This window comes from Hemiscyllium ocellatum, chromosome 10, assembly GCF_020745735.1.
Source record: "Hemiscyllium ocellatum isolate sHemOce1 chromosome 10, sHemOce1.pat.X.cur, whole genome shotgun sequence".
NCBI lineage: Eukaryota > Metazoa > Chordata > Chondrichthyes > Orectolobiformes > Hemiscylliidae > Hemiscyllium > Hemiscyllium ocellatum.
In genome coordinates, this window is record NC_083410.1 from 6,095,174 (window position 1) to 6,122,764 (window position 27,591).

General features: G+C 41.8%; 1 protein-coding gene across 1 annotated transcript in view; it reads left to right on the forward strand.

Moving 5' to 3' along the window:
• LOC132819324 (regulator of G-protein signaling 17-like) overlaps nt 1-27,591 on the forward strand; it is a 101,523-nt gene that overhangs the window by 71,836 nt on the left and 2,096 nt on the right. The window contains exons 4-5 of the mRNA XM_060830779.1: nt 9,845-9,883; nt 26,078-26,293. Coding sequence (XP_060686762.1) covers nt 9,845-9,883; nt 26,078-26,293 — 255 coding nt within the window. The remainder of the gene's footprint in view (nt 1-9,844; nt 9,884-26,077; nt 26,294-27,591) is intronic.

Consider the following 27,591-nt stretch of genomic DNA (forward strand, 5'->3'; position numbering starts at 1 on the left):
CTGACATGGGGTAGAAGAAAGAGGATATGGTGACAGAGTGTGTAACAAGTAAAGCTAAAAGAATGAGTTCACAATCTGAAAATGTTGAGCTCAATATTAAGTCTGGAATGTTGTAAAGTGCTTAGTCTGAGGGTGGGATGTTGTTTCCACATTTTGTGCTTGTGATTCATTAGAACATTGCAGTATATCGAGGACAGATGTGTGGGCATGTGAGCTTGTGTTAAAATGACCAGCTATAGGAAGGTCAGAATCATGATTGTGCACAGACCTGAGTTGTTAGAATATAGAACATTACAGCACAGTACAGGCCCTTTGGCCCTTGATGTGGCACCAATCTGTAGAACCAATCTGAAGCCTATCTATCCTACACTATTTCATTTTTATCCATATGTTTATCCAATGACTATTTAAATGCCCTTAAAGTTGGTGAGTCTACTACAGTTGCAGGCAGGGCGTTCCATGTCCCTAATACTCTGAGTAAAGATTAGATTAGATTACTTACAGTGTGGAAACAGGCCCTTCGGCCCAACAAGTCCACACCAACCCGCCACCACCCATACCCCTAACCTAACACTACGGGCAATTTAGCATGGCCAATTCTAAAGAAACTACCTCTGACATCTTTCGTATATCTATCACACCTCAATTTAAAGCTATGTCCCCTCATGCTAGCCATCACTATCAGAGGAAAAAAGCTCTCACTGTCCACCCCATCTGACTACCTTATATGTCTCAATTAAGTCACCTCTCACTCTTCTTCTCTCTAACAAAAACAGCTTCAAGTCCCTCAGCCTTTCCTTATATGACCTTCTTTCCAGACCAGGCAACATCCTGGTAAATCTCCTCTGCACCCTTTCCAAAGCTTCCACATCCTTCTTATAATGCGGTGACCAGAACTGTACACAAAACCTAAGTTCTGCAAAGCAGTCACACAGTCTGTGTTTGGTTTCTCCAGTATAGAGAAGGCCATGTTGGGTGCAGTAAATACAAAACACCAGATTGGAGGTGGTACAGATGAAATGCTGCTTCACCTGGAAAGACTGCTTAGGCCCTTGGATGATGAGCAAGGAGGAAGTGAAGGGGCAGGTGTTGCACCTGCTGTGATTACATGGGAAGGCAGTGTGGGAAGGTCAGGTGATCAAGGACGAGGATGGTCCTTGTGAAATGCAGAAGGGAGGGGTGAGGGGAAGATGTGTTTAGTGGTGGCATTCTGCTGGAGTTGTCTGAAATGGCAGAGAATGATCCTTTGAATGCGGAGGCTGGTGGGATGAAAAAGTGTGGAGCGATTGGATCGGGGGGCTGGGTCTGATTGAGGTGCTCTTTGGAGAGTTGGTGTGGACTCAACAGACTGAATGACCTCTTTCTGCATTGTAGGAACTCTATGATTCTATATGTCACTTAATGAAATGGGATAAATACAGTCTGCGACAACAACTGTTTCCATTCATATAGCGCCCTTTACATTGTAAAACATCCTTCACAGAGGTATTCGTGTACTAAGTTCGACATTGAGCTACATTAGGAGATATCTAGGACAGATGATCAAAAACCTGATCAAACAGGTTTCAAGGAATGTTATTAAAGACGTAGTGAGAGTTTGGGAGGGAATTTCAGAAATTATGGGCCTAGGCAGCTGAGGGCATTGCTGCCAGTGATGAAGGAGTTGGAATTGAAGATGTTCCAAAGGTCAGGAGGAGATGAGGGATCTCATTCATAAGGCTGGATGCAATTACTGAGACAGGGAAAGGTTGTGAAAGGCATAGTCATGAGGGACTTGAAAACAGGATAAAAATGATCAGATATGTGTTGCTGGAGAAGGGCAACAAGACCATGGAGGGAAGAGGTTAAAGGAACTTGGGAGAGTAGAACTCAGAGCTTTGGATGAGCTGCGGGTTTTTGGAGGGGGCGGGAAGATGGGAGAGTGGTGACGAGATGATGCAAATGATCAAAACAACCAAGGCATGGGTGACAGTTTCAGCAGTGAATGAGCTGAGGCAGAGCCAGAGTCCGGTGATCTCAAGGAAGCAGAGTGGTTTGTACATGATCTGCAAAAAGAGAGACTGTGGGTGGTCTGCCTGTGTGTTCCACTGTTGGCACTCTGTTCTTTTTTTTATAATGATCATCAATAGAAAATGGAAGTTGTCTGGTAAAAGGAGCAAAGGTTCTGAGAGGAGTGTTATTAAATGATGGGCGGGCAGTGAATATGTGTTCTCCAAGTAGATGCTGCTGGTGCATGGCAGGAAACTGAGCAGTGAACTGAAGGACATTGTGCTCTGTAAAATACGTCCTGCTAACAAGTTGAATCAGCTCTTCATCCACATAGCTGTGCAGTCCAGCGGAAATGGTTTTATGAGGACATTTATTGGTTTTGGCGAGGTGAAGATGTTCCAGCTGTGTTTACTTTCCAGGCTACACGAGTTTCACATTTTTATAACCCTCCCCCCCCCCCCACCAATATATTTTGTTTTCTTCAACCACGGTTATTTATTTCCATGAACATGCATCACTCTCAGCATTCCTGTGCTTGCTGCTGTCCATTATTAACCCTGAAGAGTATAGGGGCTGAACTCCTTTAGAGGATGACAGAATCTGCGTATCTATGGTGCATTTTTCTGTGTCCTGATGTGCTAAGGGGCTTTACCAAGAATGTACTTTTTTTAAAAATGTGGTCACTGTTGTAATGATGGAAACATGACAACCATTTTGCTCAGAGCAAACTCCCCCAAACAACAATGAGGTAATGACGAGATAATCTACTTGGCATGATATTGTTGAAGGATATATACTTATGTAGGATATGCCGAAGAACTCCAGCCTCTCCTTATAACTCAAACATCCAGTCCCAGTAACATCCTTGAAAATCTTTTCTGCGCCCTCTCCAATTTAATAATATCCTTTTCATGGCAGGATGATCAGAACTGCACACTGTACTCCAAAACTGGCATCTCCGAAGCCCTGTATAACTGTAGCATAACGTCCCAACTCCAAAACTCAATGGTCTGAGCAATGAAGGCAAGCGTGCCAAACGTCTAAGGCATTATATGCAGAAAGATTGTATAAGGTTTTTTGCGATAATCTTTGATCAGACTTCCCGATTGATATTCATTTAAGACACAATCGCAATATTGTTCAAAGGAAAACAAAATGAACTTCACTTTCATTCAGTCTGATCACAGCCAATGGAAATGTCCCATTGTGTTTCATATTGAAGTGCAGTCACTGTTGCTAGACAGCTGAACATGGCAGCCATTTTGATACATCATTTGATTCCAAATGTTGCTCAGTTAAATAAATGTACTCAGTTAAACCCATCACTGGGCAATAATGAATGAAGGCTGAGCCACTAGGCTAATTCTCTGCTTTTAGTGTAGAGAAATATTTAACGTATATCACAGCAAACAAAGAGGATTTGATTTAACATCTCTTTTGAAAGTCGTAACCTCCCACAACCCAGAAAGCACAGATTGCCAGACTGAATTGTTAGCCTAGGTTCTTTACTTTGGCATCTTGACTGAATTAGCACTTAGGACAGCACTTTCCTCTGTGAGAAAGGTGGTGAGAAGGGGAATTAATTGGCCAAGCTGGTCCTGGTGCAATAGAGTCATAGAGATGTACAGCATGGTAACAGAACCTTCGGTCCAACCCGTCCATGCCGAGCAGATATCTCAACCCAATCTAGTCCCACCTGCCAGCACCCAGCCCATATCCCTCCAAACCCTTCCTATTCATATACCCATCCAAATGTACTCTCCTACTTCTCACTGCCTGACCAGTTAGATACTAAATGAAAATGTATATTCTTTTTTAAAAATTATTATTTAACCTATTTTTCTAATCAACCTGTCTCACGCAGATTACACACTTCTGGAGCTGGTGAGATTTGAGCCTGGGTCTCACTACCACTGCTCCACAAGTAAGTCCCTGAGAATCCCTAGCAATTAAGGCCTTTAAGTGGTCAGTTAATGGCTATGTGGTCTCCATTTGCCCAAATCTGTGAGCAATTGAGGGAAAAATAGCTTTTGAAAGCCAAATACCTTGTCCTTGCTTTTGACCCCACCCCTCCAATTGCCCCTCTCCTCATATAGTTCCACCCCACGAGAGGCAGAAGAATATGACTTACCTCCTTGCCATCGGATGCCCTGAGACTAGACTTCAATTGATGCTCTTTAGGACCCAAACGCAACCAATCTCTGCCTGGTCAGCAGTTTCTGTTGTGGCAAGATTCCACTGTTGAAGCCTTCAATAGGCCAAGAGGCTTGACAGTCAGCCTTTAACAAGTTATAACTGGATTTTGAACCGGAAATCTTTCCTAACGGTAGGGCCAGTAAGTTGGCCACCAATGGACTATTCCTGAGATGCTGCCTGGCCTGCTGTGCTTTGACCAGCAACACATTTGCAGCTGTGATCTCCAGCATCTGCAGACCTCATTTTTTACACCAATGGACTTGCCTCCATCCACAGCTGTTCTGCAAATCAGAAAGTTACAGTCTTAGAATCTGAAAGGGGGGAATCTTCACAAGACACTTACTAGCTATGGTGTTGTGGAAGTTCTATTTTTGGGATTTTGTTTTCTTTCATGAGATGTGAGTGCATTGTCAGGGCTGGCATTTGTCAGCTGTCTCTAATTGCCCTCGAATTGAGAGACTTGCTCAACAATTTCAAGTTAAAATCGACCATATTGCTGTGGGTTAGGAGTCACATGTACACCATGTCAGGTAAGGACAGCAGTTTGGGGAAGCGATGGTCTAGTGGTATTATCACTGGGCTGTTAACCCAGAGAACCAGGTAATCTTCTGGGGACCTGGATTTGAATCTCATCACAACGGAAGGTGGAATTTGAATTCAGTAAACATCTGGGTTTAAAGTGTGTACTGATAGCCATGAATCAATTGGAAATAACCCATCTAGTTCACTAATGTCATTTAGAGAAAGAAACTGCTATCCTTACCTGATCTGCCCTACATGTGACTCCAGACTCACAGCAATGTTGTTGGGGCTATTAACAGTCCTCTGGGCAATTAGGGATTGGAAATAAATGCTGGTCTGGTCAGCGATGTCTTCTTTCCCTAATGGATATGAGTGAACAAAATGGATTTTTAACAACAATTTCATGGCCCCCAGTACTAAGACTAGCTTTCCATTTCAGACTTCGATTAGCTGAATTTAAATTCCACTAGCTGCTGCAGTTTAATTCCTGCCCTAGGTATTTATCCTGACCTCTGGATTACTGGTCCAGTGACATTACCACTGCCCAACCATCTTTCCCTAATTATCCCAGAACTTCGGGATATGGGAAAATAGATGGTCAATTCTTTGAAATTGACAGGACAAGTAGAGAAGATTAATAAGAATCATTTTATTTAGTCATGGAATGTGGGCATTGTTTGCTGGGCCAGCGTTTATTGCCTGTCCCTAGTTGCCCTTGAGATGCTGCAGTCCGTTCAGCGTGGGTAGGCCCAAAGTATGTTGGGGAAGGAGTTCCAGGATCTTAATTAAGTGACACTGAAGGAACAGAGATATATTTCAAGGTGTGGAATGCTGATGCTTAGTTGTATTAAGAGAGAATCAGAGAACAACAACTATGAGATTATGTCATACCTTTATAAAACATTAGTTGGGCCTCACCTGAAATGTTGTGTCCAGTTCTGAATGCCACATTTGAGGAAGGATGTCAATCATTTGAAAAGATGCAGAGGGAGGTTTACTGGAGTAATGTCAAGGTGAGAGGCCTCACTGATGCAGACATACAGAAGGAAGTTTGATTGTTCTCTTTGGAGCACAGAAAGTCGACTGAGGTGTTTAATGTCATGAAGCATTTTGATAGAGTAAATAAAAAGAAACTGTTTCCAGTAGCAGGGTTGGTAACCAGAGAAAAACTGAATGAAGGCAATTGGCAAGATATTGGGAGATGGCATGATGTATTTATTTACACTGCAAGTTGTTATGATCTATAACATGCAACCCAAGAGGGCAATGGAAGGAGATTCACTGAGAACTTTCACAAGAGGTTTTTATCCATTCAAATCGGGGTAATATATGAATGGCAGTGAGTTGAGAGCACGGGACTGGGACCAATTGGATAGAGTGTAGAACAGTACAGCATGGACACAGGCCCTTTGGCCCACCATGTACTGACCATGATGCCATCTATACTTTGTTCCCATCTGCCTTCACACGATCTCTGTCCCTTTATTTCCTGCCTGTTCATGTGTCTGTTTAGTAAAAAATGAGATCTGCAGATGCTGGAGATCACAGCTGAAAATGTGTTGCTGGTCAAAGCACAGCAGGCCAGGCAGCATCTCAGGAATAGGGAATTCGACGTTTCGAGCATAATGTTCATGTGTCTGTTTAGCAAAGGTAGTTCAGCAAAGAGCTAAAAAAGGCACAAAGCTCGAAACATGAGTTCAAATTCTGCCATGGCAGTTTGATAATTTTAAGATAAAAACAGATCACACTAATCGTCATCATCATAAAGCTGTGAAATTATTAGCAGTAGAATTGGTTCACAAACTCCTTTTCAGGGAAAGGAACCTGCTGTACCTCTCTGGCAATCACGAGGCAGTCTTCCAGTTCTGGGTCTCTTTCCTGTGTTTTGATATCCAAACTAAACTCCAGATGAGGTCAGAGATCTCAGCCTGTTTACTTGAGAAAGTGAATACTGTTTTTTGTTTTGCTTAATTCTCTTGTCTTCACTTCACAATAGTTTCCTGTAATTGTGACCTGAAGAATTGTCCTATTCCATTAACTTTACTTTAGGAAGTAGTCACCCTGTTCAAAACCTTAGCAGAATCTTGCGAAAATTAACTTCACCTGATATCCATAAAGTCTCCTTTGTCTACTTCATAGGAGCTCATTTTGATGAATCATAGAATCCTTACAGTGTGGAAACAGGCCATTTGGCCCAACAAGTCCACACCAACCCTTCGAAGAGTATCCCACCTGGACCCATTCCCCTGCCCAATTAATCTACATTTCCCCTGACTAATGCGTCTGACCCACACATCCATGAACACTGTAGCATGGCCAATTCACCTAACCTGTACATCTTTGGCTGTGGAAGGAACTCCCCCACAACCCCCCAACCACCGAAACGGAGAGAATGTACAAACTCCACACAGACTAGCACCCGAGACTGGAATTGAATCCAGGTCCCTGGCGCTGTGAGGTAACAGTGCTAACCACTGAGCCACCGTGCTGATGAGTTAGATCTGACCTCCCACAGATTTAGATACGCCTGTTAATCCTCTCTAATCAGCTGATCCTATTCCAAGTGCTCATTTTGGTTCTGACAGTTAATTCTGGAAACATTTCCCAATAGTGAGATTAAACTGAATCAGAAATTGCTGACAAAACTCAGCAGGTCTGGTAGTGTCTGTGGGAAGAGAACAGAGTTAACATTTCGAGTCCAATGACTTTTCATCAGAACTCATGAATCAACAGACTTGAAATTTTAACTCTGCTTTCTTCCCACAGATGTTGGCAAACCTGCTGAGTTTCTCCAGCAATTTCTATTTTTGTTTCAGATCTCCAGCATCCACAATTTTTTGTTTTAGCAGTGTTAAATATATCACCAATAATTAATCAATTTGTCTCTTGATCTTTCATTTCCTTGAATTACATACTTTGTAATCCTCGGGTAGTTAATTCTAAGTTTTGGAAGATTATAATGTACCTTCAATTTCCTTTCCTCACTTGCCAAGACCTGGGAATTTGTTGAGCTAAAATTTCATGCCTTTGAACTATCTGATCAGCTATGATCATGAAATGGTGAAGCAGACTCAATGGGCTGAATGGCCTGCTTCTATTTGTATATTCCTATATATTTTCTCATTAATTTTTGTTTCCTGGCATGTGGGCATTGCTGGTGAAGTCAGCAATTTTTGCCCTACCTTTGGGAATGACAGCACTATTGAATAGTTCACAAATGATTATATACGTATTGCTTTCCAGAACTGCTTACCCTGTTCTCAAGCAGTCGGGAACTGGGTGCAAATGTTTGTTTTGTAACCATATGCAGAGTTGACAGCAGGGGGGAGTCGGTGAAAGGACTGTCACCCCACACTCGAGAACGTTCAGCTTAGGCTTTGCTCTTCATAAATCATTCCCTCACCTTAGTCCCCAAGCCTTCAGATTTGCTCTGCCATTCAGTACAATCATGGCTGATCATCCAAGTTAGTCCCCTGTTCCTGCTTTCTCCCATACCCTTTGATCTTTTCAGCTCTCAGAAGTATATTTGTCTCCCAGAAAACCCTCTGCTGGAGCATTTGGATTTGCAATCACTCCCCCACACTAGCCTCCCCCCCCCCCACCCCCACCACCACCACCACCACCCCCAACCTCGAACATGCTCCTTCTACTGAGAGACAAGAGCTCACTGTCCTGGATTCACACCCTTTCCTGGTAGAGAAGAGAAGGCTGTGGCCATTCGCACTCGCACTCTCTCTGTGGCATTGATTACTTTTATATGACCTATTTCGGCAGAAAATCTTGAGTTAAGGATGGAACTCCTGATATCAACAGCCAACAGTTAAATGGGAAAACCTCCTTCAATATAATTACTTTCACTTTAAGTAGTGTCTTCCAGGAAATAAAACAGAGAAACGTAAAAGATTAGGAGCATGAGTAGGCCATTCGGCCCTTCAGATTTGCTCTGCCATTCAATACAATCATGGCTGATCATCCAAGTTAGTCCCCTGTTCCTGCTTTCTCCCATACCCTTTGATCTTTTCAGCCCTCAGAACTATATCTGTATCCTAGGACTGAGAATGGGATAATCCTGTATCTTAAATCTGTGTTCTCAGCTTACTGACCTTCCTGCCAATGAAAACTTTCTACTTCTCTCCTGCAATGAAACCCTTCCCTATTTGGAGTATCCTGATCAAATTCCCACCTACCCTGACTACAACAACTTTAGATCATTTTATTTTCTTTATGTTTTTCTTGTCTTAGTCATCCTTTTTCCGGATTGGTCTTGTGCCTTTCCTTCCTACCACGTTGCAGTCAGAAGGTCACGATGCAACCATTCACTCATCATTTTAAGGTGAGCGGGGAAAGGTATAAGAAAGACCTGAGGGCAACTCCTTCACATATATATGGACTGGGCTGCCAGAGAAAGTGGTTGAGACATTGAGGCAAGTATGATAGCAACATGTAAAAAAAATTTGGGTAAGGACATGAATGGGAAAGATTTAGAGGGATAAGGACCAAATGTGGGCAATTGGAACTAGCTGAGTGGGCACCATGGTTAGCATGGATCAGTTTGGGCTGAAGGGCCTGTTTCCATCTTGTATTACTCACTGACTCTCTGATTCTATTTGAGTCCAGCATTTTTTCTGTACTTATTTTCATTCTGTTTGGCTTCTGTTTAATCTCTCCTGGCTGATTATCCTCAGACTCTGATGAAAAGCCATCAACCTGAAATATTAAGCCTGTTTCTCCATTCACAGATGGTACCAGACCTTTTATTTGTTCTTGTTTGTTAACGGGCATTGGGTGTTGCTGACTAAACTAGTGTTCATTTCCCATTCTATTGCTTGGAGAAGGTGGCGTAGAGCTGCTTTCTTGAATCACTGCAGTTCATTGGTGTAGGTACAGCTACAATGCTGTTAGGAAGGAAGATCCAGGAATTTGACCCAGTGACAGTTGAACAAACAAAAATATCGTTCTAAGTCAGGATGGTGTGTGGCCTGGAGAGGACATTAGAGGTGCTGATGCTTCCATATAGGTGTGCCCTTGCTATTTTAGGTGGTAACGGTCTTGAGGTTTATGTGTGGAACCTTGGTGAGTTACTGTAGTGCATCTTGGAGGTGTCACACTCAGCTGCTACTATACATCAATGGTGGAGGATGTAAATGTTGAAGAATGTGGAAGAGGTACCAGTCAAGTCGGTTGCTTTGACCTGAATGGTGTCAAGCTCCTTGGGTGTTGTTGGAACTGTGCTCATTCCGGCAAATGGGGAATATTTCATCAACCCCCTGCCTTATGCCTTGTAGATGATGGCCAGGCTTTGGGAGTCTGGGGGCGAATTATTTACCGCAGTATTCCTAGTCCCTAACCTGGTCTTGTAGCCACATTATTTGGATTTTTTTTCTTTACTCATGGGACATGGGGGTCAATGGCTGGACAAGCACTTGTTGCCCATATCTAATTGCCCTTCAAGAGGTGCTGGTCAGTTGCATTCTGGAACTGCTGTAGCCCACATGCCCTTAGAGAGAGAATTCCAGGATTTTGACCTAGTGACAGTGAAGGAACGGCGATATATTTCCAAGTCAGGATGGTGAGTGACTTGGAGGGGATCTTACAGGTAGTGGTGTTCCCAAGTATCTGCTGCTCTTGACCTTCCAGGTGGAAGTGGTTGTGAATTTGGAAGGTGGTGTCTCAGGATCTTTGGTGAATTTCTGCAGTGCATCTTATAGATAGTACACACTGTTGCTACTGAGCGTTGGTGATGGAGGGTGTAGATGTGATGCCAATCAAGTGCACTGCTTTGTTCTGGATGGTGTCAGACGTCTTGAATGTTGTTGGAGCTGTAGCCATCCAGACAAGTGGGGAGTATTCCCTCACACTCCTGAATTGTACTTTGTAGATGGTGGATGGACTTTGACAAATGCTTAGATGAGTTACTTACTGCAGTATTCCTAACCTCTGTTCTTGTAGCCACTGTGTTTACGTGGCAAGTCAAGTTGAGCTTCTGGTCAATGGTAACCCCAAGGATGTTGAGAGTGTGATTTTTGGTTATTGAATGCTATGGAGCAATGGTTAAATTCTCTCTTGTAAGAGATGGTCACTGAACGATACATGTCAGAAATGTTATTTTCCACTTCTCAGTATATTGTCAGGGTGTTAATTCATATGGGCATGGACTGCTTCATTATCTGAGGAGTTGCAAATGGTGCTGAAGGTGTTTGGAAACCAGCCAGTACCCTGAGGAATTCCTACAGAGCTGTTTGAAACTGAGATGACTGACCTCCAAGAACCACAACCATCTTCCTTTATTCCAGGTATGCTCCAATAAGAAGGGAGTTTTGCCCAGATTCCTATTGATTGTAGATTTACTAAGTGACAAATAATATTCACACTACACAAGTGCCAGCCAAAGGCCATCTTCAACAGGACAGAATCTAAGCCTTGCACCTTGATGTTTATTGACATTACTATTGCTGAATACATCACTATCATAACTGTACAGGTTCCTATTGACCAGCACCAGCCATATAAATATTATTATTGCAAGACCAGGTCAGAAGCTGGGATTCTGCAGTGAATAACGCATCTCTTGATTGCTCAACTGATGTCCACCATCTACAAGGCACAACTAAGGACTGCGATGGAATATTCCCCATTTTCCTGAATGAGTGTAGCTCTAGATGGACAAGGGCAGAAGATACATGGGAACACCACCACGAGAATGTGCAAGTACCCCTTCAAGCCACTCACCACACTGATTTGTAAATGTATTGCTGCTCATTCAGTGTTACTGGGTTAAAATCCTGGAATTCATTTCCAAATATCACTATGCGTGTATTGCATCATTTGGACTACAACGGTTCAAGAAGGCAGCTGATCACCACCTTTTCCATGGCACTTAGGAATAAATAATTAATGTTGGCTTCGCCAGTTACACCCTTATCCCATGAATATATATAAAAAAAAGAGAAAAAGAGCCTGTCCACATCCCCCTCACCCTAAAAATATCCTAGGATCTCTATAGTGTGGAAATAGGCTATTCAGTCTGCTGAGTTCATACTGCCCCTCTGAAGAGCATCCCACCCAGACCTAACCCCACATTTCCATTAGTTAATCCACCTGGCCTATACATCCCTGGACACCATGGGCAATTTAACAAGTCCAATCCACCCAATGTGCACATCTTTGGTCTGTGAGAAACCGGAGAGGAGCACTCGGAGGAAACCCACGCAGACACAGGGAGAATGTGCAAACTCCACACAGACAGTCATTCGAGCCTGGAATCAAACCCACGTCCCTGGCACTATGAGACAGCACTTGTACCTTTATACCCTTGCAGCAAGTCTGTGTATTCTTTCCAAAATCTTCATCACTTCAAAATTGTGGCCCCAAAATTCTTGTTCAAAGTGCCACCTAGTGTCAAATGGATTTTCTGTGCCAGGTTTCTGAGATCAGGCTAAAGCTTGTTGGAAAAATGATCAGGTCAGTTCGAGGTTATTTCCCTTCCTTTACTACCGTTTTGCAATGGAAAAGTTGGCTCTGAAATTTGAATGGGTAATGCTTGAGCCTGACAAACAAATTCACCAGAAATACTTAGCAGACAAAGTGTTGGTAATGAGTACAACACTTAGATGGAGAAACCTCTGAAAGCTTACTTGCAATTCACCGCCTCTTGCTGTATCGTCCCATCTGCATAGCTGCATGTCTTATCCTCGGTAAATAAATCATTGTGAGTCTGTTGTGGCTCAGTTGGCAGTACACGCACCTTCAAGTTGTGACATTCCCAGTTCAGGGTTGACTCCAGCAATTCAATATCAAATCCGGGGCTGATACCTCGGTGTTGTAGTTAGAGAGAATGCAGAGTTACAGGTGCCCTTATTTTTGGATGACACCATAACCGAGACCTTGTCTACCTGCTTAGGTAGATGTAAATGATTCTGTGGCAGCATTTCAAACTAAACACAGTGGCGTTATCCCTGGTGTCCTGGGCCAATATTTCTCCCTGAATCAACATTGCAAAAACAGATTATATCGGATCATTATCACATTGATGTTTGTGGGAATTAACTCAGTGTGAATCAGATCCTGGAATTCCCGCATAACACTTCAAAAAGCATTTCTTTGGCTGTAAACTGATTAGATAAGTTCAGTGGTCATGAAGAATGCTGTATAAATGCAAGTCTTTTTTTTAAAAGGAATGTATGTTTTCAAAGGAGCAGTCTGTGAATTTGCCTCCAGGATCTTGCAATGTACAGGGAGCCTTGGAATGTGTTGCCAAACATGTTTTGTTTTGAATGATGCAGCTGTTTATTTAAAAAAAACACTTATTAGACGTATTACACTGCACAGGGTTCCCCTCAGATCTATAGTTGTGGGCAGTGTTTTGAGTTTCAAACCAGGGGAAGTCATAGATCCCAGCATGAGAAGTATCTTCATTGTCATGATGCTTTGGCACTGTTTGACCATGACTGAGCCAAGCCCCAGACACACACATACACCTACAGCTGGCAGTCAGTCAGTGGGCAGTGATGAAGAGATTGTACAACAACACCGAAGTAAGTCAAAAAGGACAACTTACATTTTCATTATGCCTTTCATGACCATGGGAGATCCCCAAGCACTAGAAGCCAATAGCATGCTTTTGAAGTGTTGTCACCAATGTAATGTAAGGAAATGTAGCCACTGCCCCAATATGCACACTGCAAGATCCCACAAACAGTAATGAGATAAACAATGGGATATTGATTGAGGAGAAACATTGGCCAGAGACAGCGGGGAGAACTCCCCTGTCCTTCAATGTAATATGAATGACAAATTAGCAGCAGAAGGCAGACACTTGGCCCCTTGAAGCCTGCTTCTTTGCGCCTTATACAATGTGGTAAAATATTGGGCAACTGCGTGTAGAAATAGAACAGTTTTCTTTATTCATTGGATATGTGCATTGCTGGCTGGGCCATTACTTATTGCTCACCCTTAGATGCCCTTGAGAAGGTAGTGCCTTCTTAAATGCTGCAGTCCATGTGCTGTCAGGTTAACCTTTTGGAAGGGAATTCCAAGATTTTGACCCAGTGACAGGGAGGGAACATTGATGTATTTCTGAGTCAGGATAGTTGGTGGATTGGAGGGAAACTTTCGGGTAGTGATGTTCCCTTATATCTACTGTCCTTGTCCTTCTAGAGGGAACTGGTTGTGGATTTGGAAGGTGCTATCTGAAGATCTTTGGTGAATTCCTGCAGTGCATCTTGTAGATGGTGCATACTGCTGCTACTGAGTGATGGAGAAAGTGGATGCTTGTGGATGTGATGCTAATCAAGTGACTGCATTGTCCTGGATAGTATCAGACTACTTGCATGTTGTTGGGGCTGCACCCATCCAGGCAAATGGGCTCTATTCCATCTTGTGCCTTGAAGATGGTGGACAGGCTTTGGGAGTCAGGGGTTGAGTTACTTATTGCAGTATTTCAAGCCTCTCATCTGCTGTTGTAGCCACTGTCTTTATGTGGTGATTTCAGTTTAGTTTCTGGTAAGTGATAGTGGGGGATTCAGTGATGGTAACACGATTGAAGGTCAAGGGGCGGTGATTAAATAGTATATTCTTGCCTTATAGTCTTTTATTCCTGAAGAAGGGCTCATGCCCGAAACATCAACTCTCCTGCTCCTTGGATGCTGCCTGACCTGCTGCGCTTTTCCAGCAACACATTTTCAGCTCTGATCTCCAACATCTGCAGTCCTCACTTTCTCCTTCTAGTCCTTTAACACAATCAGTAAGGATAAGCGACAACACCTCCTCCGTGATAATCCTCAATACTGGTGCGTACTCAGTCCATTACTATAATCTATATAACACTCATGACAGTGTGGCCAAATTCAATTTTAATTCCATTTACAAATTTGCTGGTGATACCACCGTACTGGGTCAGATATCAACAGGAAGTGAGTCACAGCCAGAGTGAGAGACAAGCAATCGTGGGCTGAGTCCCAGAAACATGTCGCAGGCTGGAGCGAGTAGGTCAGTCTGGGGGGAGGGGGTGGGGGGGAGGGGGGGGTGTGGTGGGGGGTGGAATTGAGTCCTGAAGGCGAGTCCTGGACAGAGGGCAGTACGTGGAGGCAGTGAGGCTTCGTGTTCTGAAACTCAGTGTACCTGGATTCTGAAAAAAGGACCATAACTTGAGTTCCTAAAGGACATTTTTTATTCTCACTTAAACTTTGTATGTAAACTCTGTGTTCCCATGCTAGCTTTTCAATACTGTAATAACACTTACAGTATCTGTACCAAGGTATCTTGTACCTGAGATGGCGCCCGAGAGGCGACATTACCAACCTTTCACTACACTCTTTCAACTACATGTGACAATAAAGGCTATCCTATCCTATTTTATTCTATTCGATTCTATAAATAATGATGAGACAAGCACAGGAAAGAGATAGACAGCTTAGTGGCATGATGTAAAGATAACAATGTTTCCCTCAAAGACAGCAAATGAAGGAGCTGGTCATCAACTTCAAGAAGCACGGTGGAGGACATGTTCCTGTCTGTATCAATGGTACTGAGGTGGAGGTGGTTGAGAGCTTCAAGTTCTTGTCACCAACAATCTATCATCATCCATTCACGTTGATCCATGTCAAGAAAGCGGACCAATGCCTCTACTTCCCCAGAAGGCAAAGGAAATTCGGCAGGTCCAAAATGACTCTTACCAATTTTTATACATGCGTCATAGAAAACATCCTATCCAGATGCATCACAGCTTGGAATGGCAACTGGTCTGTTCAAGACTGCAAGAAGTAAATCAGAGTTGTGAACACAGCCCAGTCCATCACAAAAACCAGCCTTCCTTCCATTGATTCTGTCTACATTTCCCGCTGCCTCAGGAAAGCAACCAACATAATTAAAGACCTCCTCCCACTCCGGTTATACTTCCTTCCACCTTCTTCCATTGGGCAAAAGATGTAAAAGTTTGAAAATGTACCAACGATTTAAGAACAGATTCTTCCCGTTCATATCAGACTGATGAATGGACCTCTCATGTATTAGAGTTGATCTTTCTCTGCACCTTCTCTGTAGCTGTAACACTATATACTGGATTCTGTTCTATTACCCTAACTTACTTATGTAAGGTATGATTTGTGGAGAGAAATCAGAGTTAATGTTTCGTGTCAAATGACCCTTCTCAGAACTGGTGGTCTGACGAATGGTCACATGACCTGAAACATTAACTCTGATTTCTTTCCACAGGTGCTGCCAGACTTGTTGAGCTTTTCCAGCAGCATCTGTTTTTGCTTTTAATTTAAAACAGATGCAGTTTTCTTGGTTTTTTAATTAAGGTATGTTTTGTCTGGTTAGCATGCAATGCAGTACTTTTCACTGTATTTCGGTACATGTGACAATGATAAAATCAAATCAAAGAAAGAAAGTGGAGTTGGCGATAACAAAAGGCCTTAATTATTCCTGCTTCCCTAGATGCAGAGGAAGGGGTGCCGGTAGATTAGAAAATAATAAATGTGATATCCTTATTCAAGACAGTATATAAAGATACATCTGGGATTTCCAAGCTGGTCAGTTTAACATTAGTGGCCAGTAAGGTTTTAGAAACAATAATTAGGGAAAAAAAGCCATCAAGCTGTTGGGGAAGTTTTTGTTTAATTAAAGAGAATTAGCCTGTTGCAAAAAAACAGACTCTGTTCAACTAATCTGATTGAATTATTTGACGAAGTAACAAAGGAAGCTGATAGAGGGAAAGAAGTTGACAATGCATTGGATCTTAAGAAAACATTTGACAAGGTACCACATAAAAGGCTAGTTTATAAATTAGAGGCACATGGAATAGGAGGGTTATTCTCAACTAGGATAAAAAATTCACGTGGGGACAGAACACGTTGAGCCTATGATTATTCATTATTTTATAGACTGGAAGATGATAGACAGTGCTGTTCCCCAGTTGTCAGTGTTTATGGCCACTTTTTATCTGTTTATGTGCATATATGAGTGATCCAGGTATTGGAATACAAAGTAAGATTTTAAAATATACCAATTATTACAACCTTGTGGGTGTGATAAACCGTGAGGATGATACCGATTAACTGACAATCAAATTGGCATAGACAGTCTGCTAATGAATAAGCAGACAATCAGCAGATAGGATTTAATATGGAGAACTGTTAAGAGATACATTTTGACAAAAGTAATAGGTGGGGCAGTATAGACTTTAGAGCAAGATTCTTAAAATCTGTACAGGGAGAGAGGAACCGTATGCATAGATCTTAGAAGGACAATGTGTTCAAGACAACATTGGACAATTATTTGGATACAAATAGTGTGCAAGGCTCTGAGGGAACAGCAGGAGATTAGCATTAGGTAATGACACTTATTTGAAGGGCTGGTACATGGCATGATGGACCAAATGGCTTCCTTTTGTGCCATAACCATTGTATGTTTCTGTGAGATTGCTGTTTCATAGTTTCATAATAATTGAAGCAGGAGTAGGCCATTTGGCCTGTTGAGCCTGGTCCGCCATTCATTAATATCATGGCTAATCTATCCCTCGCCTCAGGTCCTCTTACGTGCAATATCCTCAATACTCTTAATTCACCTACCATGCAAAAACCCATCCAACTGTGTCTTGAATATATTTAATGAAGCTGCCTCTACTGCTTCCTTGGGCAGAGAATTCTATAGCTTCACTACTCTTTGTCCTAAATCTACTTCCCCTAATCTTGAGGCCATGTTCCCTAGTCCTAGTCTCACCCACCAGTGGAAACAACTTGTCTGCCCCTATCTAGTCTATCCCTTTCATAACTTTTTATGTTACTATAAGATCCCCTCTCATTCTTGTAAGTTCTAGCAAGTACAGCCCCAGGCGACTCAACCTCTCCTCAGAGGATAAAACCCTTATCTGTGGAATCAATCTGGTAAACCTCCTCTACACTGCCTCCAAAGCCAGTTTATCCATCCTCAAGTAAGGAGACCAGAACTGTTCGCAATATCCAGGTGCAGCCTCACCCCCAACACCTTGTTCTTAAATTCAATCCTCTAGCAATGAAAGCCAATACTCCGTTTGCCTTCCTGATTACCTGTTGCACCTGCGATTCATGTACAAGTACTCCTAAGTCCCTCTGCACAACAGCATGCTGCAATCTTTCATCATTTAAATAATACTTTGACCTACAATTTTTACTTCCAAAGTGGATAACCTCACATTTACCACATTGTACTCCACCTCCCAGACTTTTGCCCACTCATTTAACCTATCCAAATCTCTCTGTGGACCCTCCGCATCCTCTGCACAGTTTGCTTTTCCACTCAATTTAATGTCATCAGCAAACTTGCACATGCTACACTTGGTCTTCTCTTCCAAATTGTTTATATATATGGTGAACAGTTGCAGCCCAACACCGAACACTGCATTACCCCACTCACCACTGATCTCCAACCAGAGAAACACCTATTTATCCCAATTCTCTGCTTTCTCTTGGTTAATCAGTCCATTATCCATGCTAGTACATTCCCCGCAACTCCATACATTTTTATTTTATGGATAAGCCTTTTATGCAGCAACTTATCGAATGCCTTCTGGAAATCCAAGTATACAACATCCACCTGTTCCCCTCCATCCCGTTAGAAGAGTACATGGGATCTTGGGCTTCAGAATGGTAAGGGGTACAAAAGCAGGAAATGCCTGTGAAGCTATAGTTAGGCCACAATTAGAGCACTGTACCCAGTTAGTTCTGATCAACAAATGGTTGTAAAGATCTTTGAGACAGAGCAGAAAAGATATATTAAGGCCATTCCAGGGATGGGTTGGTTTAGCTGCAAGGTCAGGTTGGAGAGGCTGGAGACATTCTCCTTGGATCAAAGGAGACTGAGGGGAGAATTGATCGAGATTGTGACATGTTTGGAAAAGGGAGTTAAAGAAAAGCTAAGGTGACAAAAATGATGGGACACAGATATAAGGTTTTAGCTAACTGATGCAGTGGGGTGCTGTGAGGAAATTTTTTTTGCATTATATGGTAATAGCCTGGGACACGCTGCTATAAGGATGTAGGGAATGGAGATGAATGATTAATAATTTCAGAAAGATATTAGATGAACATTTGAGGGAATTAACACTCAGGGGAATGGGGATAGAGCAGAGGAATGAGACTGACTGGATTGCTCAGAGAGCCCAAATGACTTCAGTGGGCAAATAGCCTTCTTCTGTGCAATCATGACCTTGGAAGAAGGTAAAGTCCATACCTCATTTTGTAATGGTTCCTATTTGCTGGATTGTGTGAGTCAGCCGTAAAATGGAAAATGGTCTCATATCTCAGGTGGTTGCTAGTTTAAGTCTTACACCAGATCAAGCAGGTATGCAATCACATTGAAATATACACACACAACAAACTAAGAAGTCAAAAGCTTTTAGTTTTCAGGTAGCAAATTAAATGATTATTGGTTCAGGTAAGAAGGTAGAGTTAAAAAAAGCTTTTTCAGAAAGTTAAAGATATAATTTTTCTTATCATGGGAAAATATAACATTTCACAAATATTATTTCATAGCCAATGAAGGCATCTAACAGTAATTATGAAGTTAACGTGGCCTTTAAAAACCCAGTTGCATCTTAAGAAGGAGAGAGTCAGGATTGCAAATGCTGGAGATCAGAGTTGAGAGTGTGGTGCTGGAAAAGCACAGCAGGCCAGGCAGCATCCAAGGAGCAGGAGAGTCGAGATTTCTGATGAAAGGCTTATGACTTAAATATCAATTCTCCTGCTCCTCAGATGCTGCTGACCTGCTGTGCTTTTCCAGCACCACTTTCTCGAGGGTGGTTAAAAAGGCATTTAGCACCTTCATTGCCCAGACCTTTGAATATAGGAGTTGGGACATCATGTACAGGTTGTACAGGTTGACAGTAAGGTCTCTTCCAGTTCTGGTCACCCAATTATAAGAAGCATATTATTGAGCTGGAGAAGGTTCAGAAAAAGCTTTCCAAGGATGTTGCGTAGATTGGAGCATTTGAATTATATAAATAGGCTAGATATGCTGGGATGTCTTTCACTGGATCATAGGAAGTTGAGGGTGACCTTATAAAGGTTTATAAAATCATGAGTCGCAAGGGTCTTTTCCCTCAGGTGGGGGAGTTTAAAATCAGCGGGAATATTTTTAAGGTGAGAGGAGAAAGATTTGAAAAGGACACGAGGGACAACTTTTTTACACTGAGAGTGGCTTGTGTATGGAATGAACTGCCAGAGGAAATGGTGGATATAAGTACAGTCATAACATTTAAAAGACAATGAGAACATGAATAGGATTTGGATAAGTACATGAATAGGAAAGGATTGGAGGGAATTGAATCAAACACGGCAAATAGGACGAGTTTAGTTTGGGAATATGGTCAACATGGATTAGATGGACTGAAGGGTCAGTTTCCACGTTGTACAACTCTATGAATCTATCTAAAATATGACACCAAACAGTAGAGTTATCCCCCTCGTACAGCACAGGAGGATCAGCAGGGACTTTGTGCTCAATAAAAGCAAAATACTGCAGATGCTGGAAGTCTCAAACAAACATACAGAAACTCACCAACCTTCAGTTTTGAAGAAGAGTCATACTGGATTCTAGACGTTAGCTCCGTTTCTCTCTCCATAGATGCTGACAGACCTACTCAGTTTCTCCAATAATTTCTGTGTCAGGTGCACTTTGTGTTCATCTGTCTAAAGTGAGACTTGACGCCTTGACCTCTGACTTGGAGAAGTGTTCTGCCAAGAATAGTGCTTTTACACATTCATAGAGAGGAAATTACTCTCTGGTTCAAATCAGTCTGCCCTAAACAATTGTATTATCTAATGTACTGTAATACATCATCTCCTTGATCCCGCACCTGTCTTCTAGTTCCACCTAATCCCACTGCAATCACCTCCTAGCAAAAGTAAGAGAAAAGCCCAGGCTTCTTTAGAAACATGGAAAATAGGAGCAGGAGTAGTCCATTCAGCCCTTTGAACTTGCTTCACCATTCAATATGATCATAGTTGGTCAAACAACTCAATAGTCTATTCCCACTTATAGTGTCATAGAGTCCTACAGCACGGAGACAGGCCTTTTGGCCCAAACTGATCTATGCTGACCAATATGTTCATCAACGCTAACCCCATTGCCCTGTACTTGGCCCATATCCTTTGAAACCTTTCCTATCTGTGTATTTGTCCAAATGCCTTTTAAATGTTGTTAATGTACCCACCTCAACCACTTCCACTGGCAGCTCATTCAATAGGCGTACCACCCTCTGTGTAAATAAGTTGCCCCTCAGGTTCCCTTTTATTCTGTCCCCTCTAACCTTAAACTGATGCCCTCTGGTCCTTGATTCCCTAACCCTGGGAAAAAGACTGAGTGCATTCACCCTATCCATTCCTCTCATGAGTTTTTGCACTTCTACAAGAACACTCCTCAGCCTCCTAACTTGTCCCCCAAATTCTTTGATCCCTCTAGCTCCAAATGCTATACCCAACTCCTTCTTGGAATCATACAAATTTTGGCCACAACTACATTCTGTGGTAGTGAATTGCACAGGTTCACTACTCTCTGGCTGAAGAAATGTCTCTTCATCTCAGTCCTAACTGGTTTACCCTTTATCCTTAAACTGTGGTGCTCTAGTTCTGGGCTCCCCTGTCATTGAGAACATTCTTTCTGCATCTATCCTGTCTCATCCTATTAGATTTCTATAGGTTTCAATAAGATTTCCCCCTATATTGTTCTAAATTTCTGTGAATATAGCCCTAACTAATCTAATCTCTCTTTATGCATCAGTGCTAACATCCCAGGAATCAATTTGGTAAACTTCACTGCGCTCCCAATGTAGCAAGAACATCCTTCTTCAATAAGGAGACAAAAACTGCACAGTGGCTCTGTGATTAGCACTGCTGCCTCACAGTGCCAGAGACCTGGATTCGATTCCAGCCTTGGGTGACTGTCTGTGTGGAGTTTGCATGTTCTCTCTGTGTCAGTATGAGTTTCTGCTGGCTACTCTGGTTTCCTCCCACGGTCCAAAGGTGTGCAGATTAGATGGATTGGCTGTGCTAAATTGCCCAGAAGTGTTCAGACATGTGCAGGCTGGGTGGTTTAGTCAGGGTAAAAGTGGGGTTATGGGTTGTGGCGGCTGGGTTTGGATGGGATGCTCGTTGAAGAATTAGTACAGACTCGATGGGCCGAATGGCCCCTTTCCAGACTGTTGGGATTCTATTATTCTATTTTGGAAGATGACTACCAATGCATCCACTGTTTGTAGGATCTCTTCCTTAAGTGCAGGGGATTTATCAGCTTTCAGTCCCATCAATTGTCCTAACATGACTTGGCTACTAATATTGATTTCCTTTTATTCCTCCCTCTCACCAAATCCTGTGTTCCCCAAGATTTCTGGGATGTTATATATGTCATCCTTTGTAAACACAAAATTAACATATTTATTTAATTGGTCAGACATTTCTTTGTTCCCCATTATAAATTCCACTGTGTATGACTGTAAAGAATCTATATTTGTCTTCACCAATCCTTTTCTCTTCACATACCTCTCAAAGCCATTATAGTTTTTTTTATTTAGCTTGTCATATTCTACTTTTACTTTCTTAATCAATCCCTTTGTCCAGCTTTGCTAAGTCCTATACAACTCTCACTATTTAATTGTTTTTTCATTTCAGACTAATTTGTTTGACCTTTCCTTCAATCTAATACAATTCCTATTTTCCCTTGTTTGTCATGGCTTGGGCACTTTTCCCATTTTACTTTTGTGCTAGACAGGAATGAGCAATTCTGTTTACCCATGTGCTCTTTGAGCTTCATATCATTGTAAGTTCCTCTGTTTAGATTCTGGAGCCTAGTCTCAGAATCAACAAACTTGGGTCAAAATCAGGGAATTCCCTCCCTAGTGGCATTGTGGGTCAACCCACAGCAGGTTCAAGAACACAGCTCACCACCACTTGCTCAAGGGCAACTAGGGCCAGCCAGTGATACCCACATCCCACAAATGAATAAATAAATTAGACCTCAGTCTCTATCTTGACGAAGAACTCTATTGTATTATGATTGCTGATCCCCAATGGGCCTCACAGAATGAGACTGCCAATTATTCTTTTCTCATTGCACAATACCCTGCCTCGGATATCCTGATTGCTAGTTGAGGGTTCCTCAATGTATTGCTCCTGAAAACCATTCCAATACTCCCCTACACTTTGAGGAAAATTAAATCTAGGAGGGTTTTTGTTTTAAATGAGCATGGTGAAATGACCGAGCATGCATTAAATCCAAACATATTTCAAAGTGGGGAATGTCTCCTGTGTACTCTTCGGCACATGAGATCTTCAACTTTTTCCACTTTCCATTGTGTTTGTGTCAGTTGGGTTTAGTTCCCCTTTGGGGAAATTGTTCTCCTAACAGTGACAGTGTTGTTGAGTAGTGAAGTTATGTGCCTGTTTATAGACTTGTTTGTGTTCTATACATGAGTACCTCCCATCATTGTTTTTTTTTCTCATTTTTCCACTTCCATATTACACAAACAAGTATGTCACTCAACAAACAGGCGAGTCTATCTGACCAATCATAACAGCCTCACAGCAATGGCAACAGAGGTGATATAAAAATGGAAAAGGACTGAGGTTAGAGCAAATCTGTCAGTGCCTGAAGGAAACAACGACAGGTTCAGGTTTCAGCTGGTGATCCTCTGCCAGAACAGAGAGAGAATGCAAAACAACAACAATACAAAGAAGGAAATGGAGGATATCAACAGGTAAAAGTCATGTGTATCCAAATGCTAAATCCTGTTACTGCTTTAAGGTCTTGCGCCTTGTTTTTTAAACACTCAGCTATTAATACCACCTATAAATCCTCCATTTATCAGTTCAAGCTGTCATTTTTTGTGTGCTGTAAGACTTGTGCTGGCTGTTATATAGATATCAGCCTTTGACAAACTATATCTAACTGTGGAGAGGGTCACAGCCCAACCCCAGCTGTCACAGCTGGCAAGTGGGCTGTGGAATTGATGCCACAGAACTGAAATAGAAGGAAAACTGATTCCTCCAGGAAATGTCCTCTCACATTGTTTCAGTATGGAGTCTTTTTCCTTGTCTGGGTGTGGGCAAGATGGGAATTTATCCCTCCTCCTGGTTATCCTGAGAAGGTAATGGTGGACTTTCTCCATGGACTTCCACTGCTCTGTAAAGGTGCTGCTCCCTCTGCGATGGTAGGTGAGACTCTTTGGGATGATTACCTGATGATTATAAAGTAACGATTATGTATTCTGAATCCAGAGTGATTTGTCGTCTGATGGGTATTTATGATGCATACTGCAGCCTTTAGTGTAAAGAAGGCATATAGAATCTAGAGGCACTAACCAAAAGATTTGTTGTGGCTTGGATAGTATTGAGCTTCTCAAGTGTTTCTGACGCTGTGTCTGTCCAGGCAGGTGGAGGGCATTTATCTTCATTGTTGACTTTGGCATTTGTACACAGCTTTGAATGGTCAGGAGTTGACGTACTCTGCCTCCATGTACTGTTGTCGTCAAGGTGTTGTTGAGGCACTTTCAAATGAAGCATCTAATCAACAGTGAGCCCACCCAGGATGTATGCCCTAGTTAGACTTAGTAGATTTTCTGCCTTCTAAATCTCAATCACAGATGATAAAATGAGCATTTATTTTGAATATATCAGAGAGAGAGAGAGAGAGAGAGAGAGACGTGTTCTATTTTGCATTCATAGTGAAATTATAAACAGCTTATGAAAAGCATGTTTGATTTTGTGCTGAATACAGAAACCTTTGATCATCATGATGTGCGTCAGAACAAGCTCTCTTCTCGTAAATTGAAATAGTATAGTGTTTAAGGAGGGAGTGCTGGATAAATCACAAACATTACACCAACTGGTCTGATGTCAAATTGTGGACAAAACCTTGGAATCTGTGACATGGGATCAGTATCTGTAAGGGTTAATTAAGGGCAGTCAGCATGGCCTTGTGAAATGCAAACTGTTTTTGGCAAATAAAACAAAAGTGCTGGCAAAACTCAGCAGGCCTGACACCATCTGTGGAGAGAGCAATGGAGTTAATGTTTCAAGTCTGTATCCTTTCATTACACCTTTTATCATTTGGTTACAGACCCAAAATATTAGTCCCCTTGATGTGTCCACAGATTCTGCCGGATTTACCAGCATATTTTTGATGACTATTCAGAGTTCCAGCATCTGCAACATTTTGCATTTGTCTGTGCTTTCAAAAGCTATCACAGAGCTGAAGCGATAAAGGCCTACAGTAGGTTTCCATATTGCATTCAATAAGGTGTCTGATTTGAAGGTTCTGAGCTGGCATAAGATGGTGACAGCTTTGGTAGGAAATTGGCTAGTGGACCAGAGATAAAGAATTAGAATAAATAAGCATCGCTTAAACCCTAGAGGGCACACATTTGTTCTCTGTATCCTAGAAGATCAGGATTGAGCTAAGGGAGCACAATCTCAAATTGTTGACAACAGTAAGATAACAGTTAGGAGAAACAGCCACGAGGTTTGTGAAAGACCTTTGGGAGCTCTAAACAGGTTGGCAAGAAGGGAAGGAAGATGGAAAATGCATGTGTGAGGTAATGCACTTCGGGAAGAAAAACAAGAAATGGGTGTGTGTGCTCAATGGGAAGTTACTACAAGGGGGAGATGAACAGAGAGGCCTAAGGGTGTAGAGGCAGAATTCCCTGCGGTTTCTATAGCAAGCAGAGAAATTATTTTTAAGAGTCAACTGAATGTTTGGTTTCATAAATAGAGACAAACCACATGATAGGAAAGAAAAACTTGTTAGTCAGGAAACAAGTAGGGTATTGTGTACCATTTTAAAGACCCAATGTAGAAAACCATTGAGAACAACCAACAAAGATTCATTGGGATGATGTTAATAATGGGAAGCTATAGTTTAGCAGGAGAGACGTCAGAGCTTGGGACTATTTCCATTTAGATATATAATGTTAACAGAAGAATTAATTGAGATTTGGAAAATGAGTAATGGTCTTGGCAATGAAGGTGAAAGACATCTCTAACCCCAATGGTGAGAGATCATCTTTATTTTTTTAATATAAAGTAGTCATAGAGAGGGAGTACAGAATATTTTGTTACAACTGTGTTCAAGGTAGAGATCATTGCTCTCTTAAGGGCCACGGGGCATTATTTGTTACAGGAAGATGCAGGGACGTATGAAGAGTGTTGGATTGCTCTAGCAAAGAGCCAGAGTAGACATCCTGGGCCAAATGGCCTTTTTCTGTGCTGTAAAATTGAACAGTTTAAAGAAGTCAATGTTTTAAGTTCCCTGCTGAATCTGGTAAATTTTAGTGTGAGTTGATCTGCTTACCAAACCATTTGTTTTCTTTTCATTAACTAGCAATGCTCTACCATCACTGGAGGAGATCACATCCTGGACACAGGGTTTTGACAAGGTGATGAGGACTGAAGCTGGCAGGAACATTTTCCGTGAGTTCCTGAGGTCAGAGTACAGCGAGGAGAACATGCTCTTTTGGCTGGCATGTGAAGATTTCAAAAAGGAAAAGAACTCAAAGGCAGTTGCAGAAAGAGCAAGGACAATATATGAAGACTACATTTCAATACTGTCTCCAAGAGAGGTGAGATAATTTCAGACAGGCAATTGCAAGACTAAAGTGCCATGATAACATTAGGTCGTGCTTTTTTCCTTTCCTTTTGATACAGGTTGTATTTTGAAAGGAGGAGGTGAGTACAAGTAAGGTTTTGTCAATAATTTTCACCATCAAAGACTAATACTGTTAATAATTATTGATGCCAATTTGTATTGATATCGAATTATACTGATTGTAATTAAGAATTAATATTTAATATTATATCAGTAAGAAATATTGGTAATAATTGGTTATTGGTGAGTACTGTAATTACCCAGGACTAATCATTGATAATTTGTTTTTGACCTATTTGTACCATGTGATTACAGTAAACAATTAGCATTACAAAGAATTAATTGCTCATTTTGTGGTTACTCCTATGACTGTCAATGACCAAGAGCCACTTGCCCAGGAATTGTCCCTATCAATGATAACAGTGATCTCTTGTTTTATGATATTTTACTTTAGCTTATTCTTCATGATTACTTTCATGAACTTGAATGTTTTGAAAAACCAGAGAGTAAGCTCAATGAGGCTAATGAAACCTGATGCCATTAGTAGCAGCACTTAAATGCATTTGCGGCAGTCAACTGATAGAACTGCAGTGAGGATGTGTTCTAAGTTGGTACTTGCTTGTTTTGAGCATTAGCCGAATTTGTCATGAACAGTGCTCACTGACGATACCACTGGCCATTCACAATACTAACTACTGTACTAACATTAGCCATTCATAAGACTTACTGTCTACCCTCTCAACATTGACCATTGTACTGATGAATGATCATTTATTATACTGACCACTTTCAGCAGTTGCTGAAAATGTGTTGCTGGAAAAGCGCAGCAGGTCAGGCAGCATCCAAGGAACAGGAAATTCGACGTTTCGGGCATAAGCCCTTCATCAGGGAAAAAAAAACATCGAATTTCCTGTTCCTTGGATGCTGCCTGACCTGCTGCGCTTTTCCAGCAACACATTTTCAGCTCTGATCTCCAGCATCTGCAGACCTCACTTTCTCCACTTTTAGCAGTTGCAATTCATCCTGACCAAAACTATTTATAATACTGACCACAAATAGAATGGACCTCTAAACTGACGACTAATTTTCATACTAATGGACTTTCATAAAGCTCACCAGTGCATGTTCACGGTACAAGCCATTCTTAATTGTTATCGATATGATGACCATTGATATTAACCTTTCATAGCGCTGACCACTGATAGTATTGTTGATTGGCACTGTTGCCTGTGGTGACAATATTGAATAGCAACATCATTGACAATTTAAACC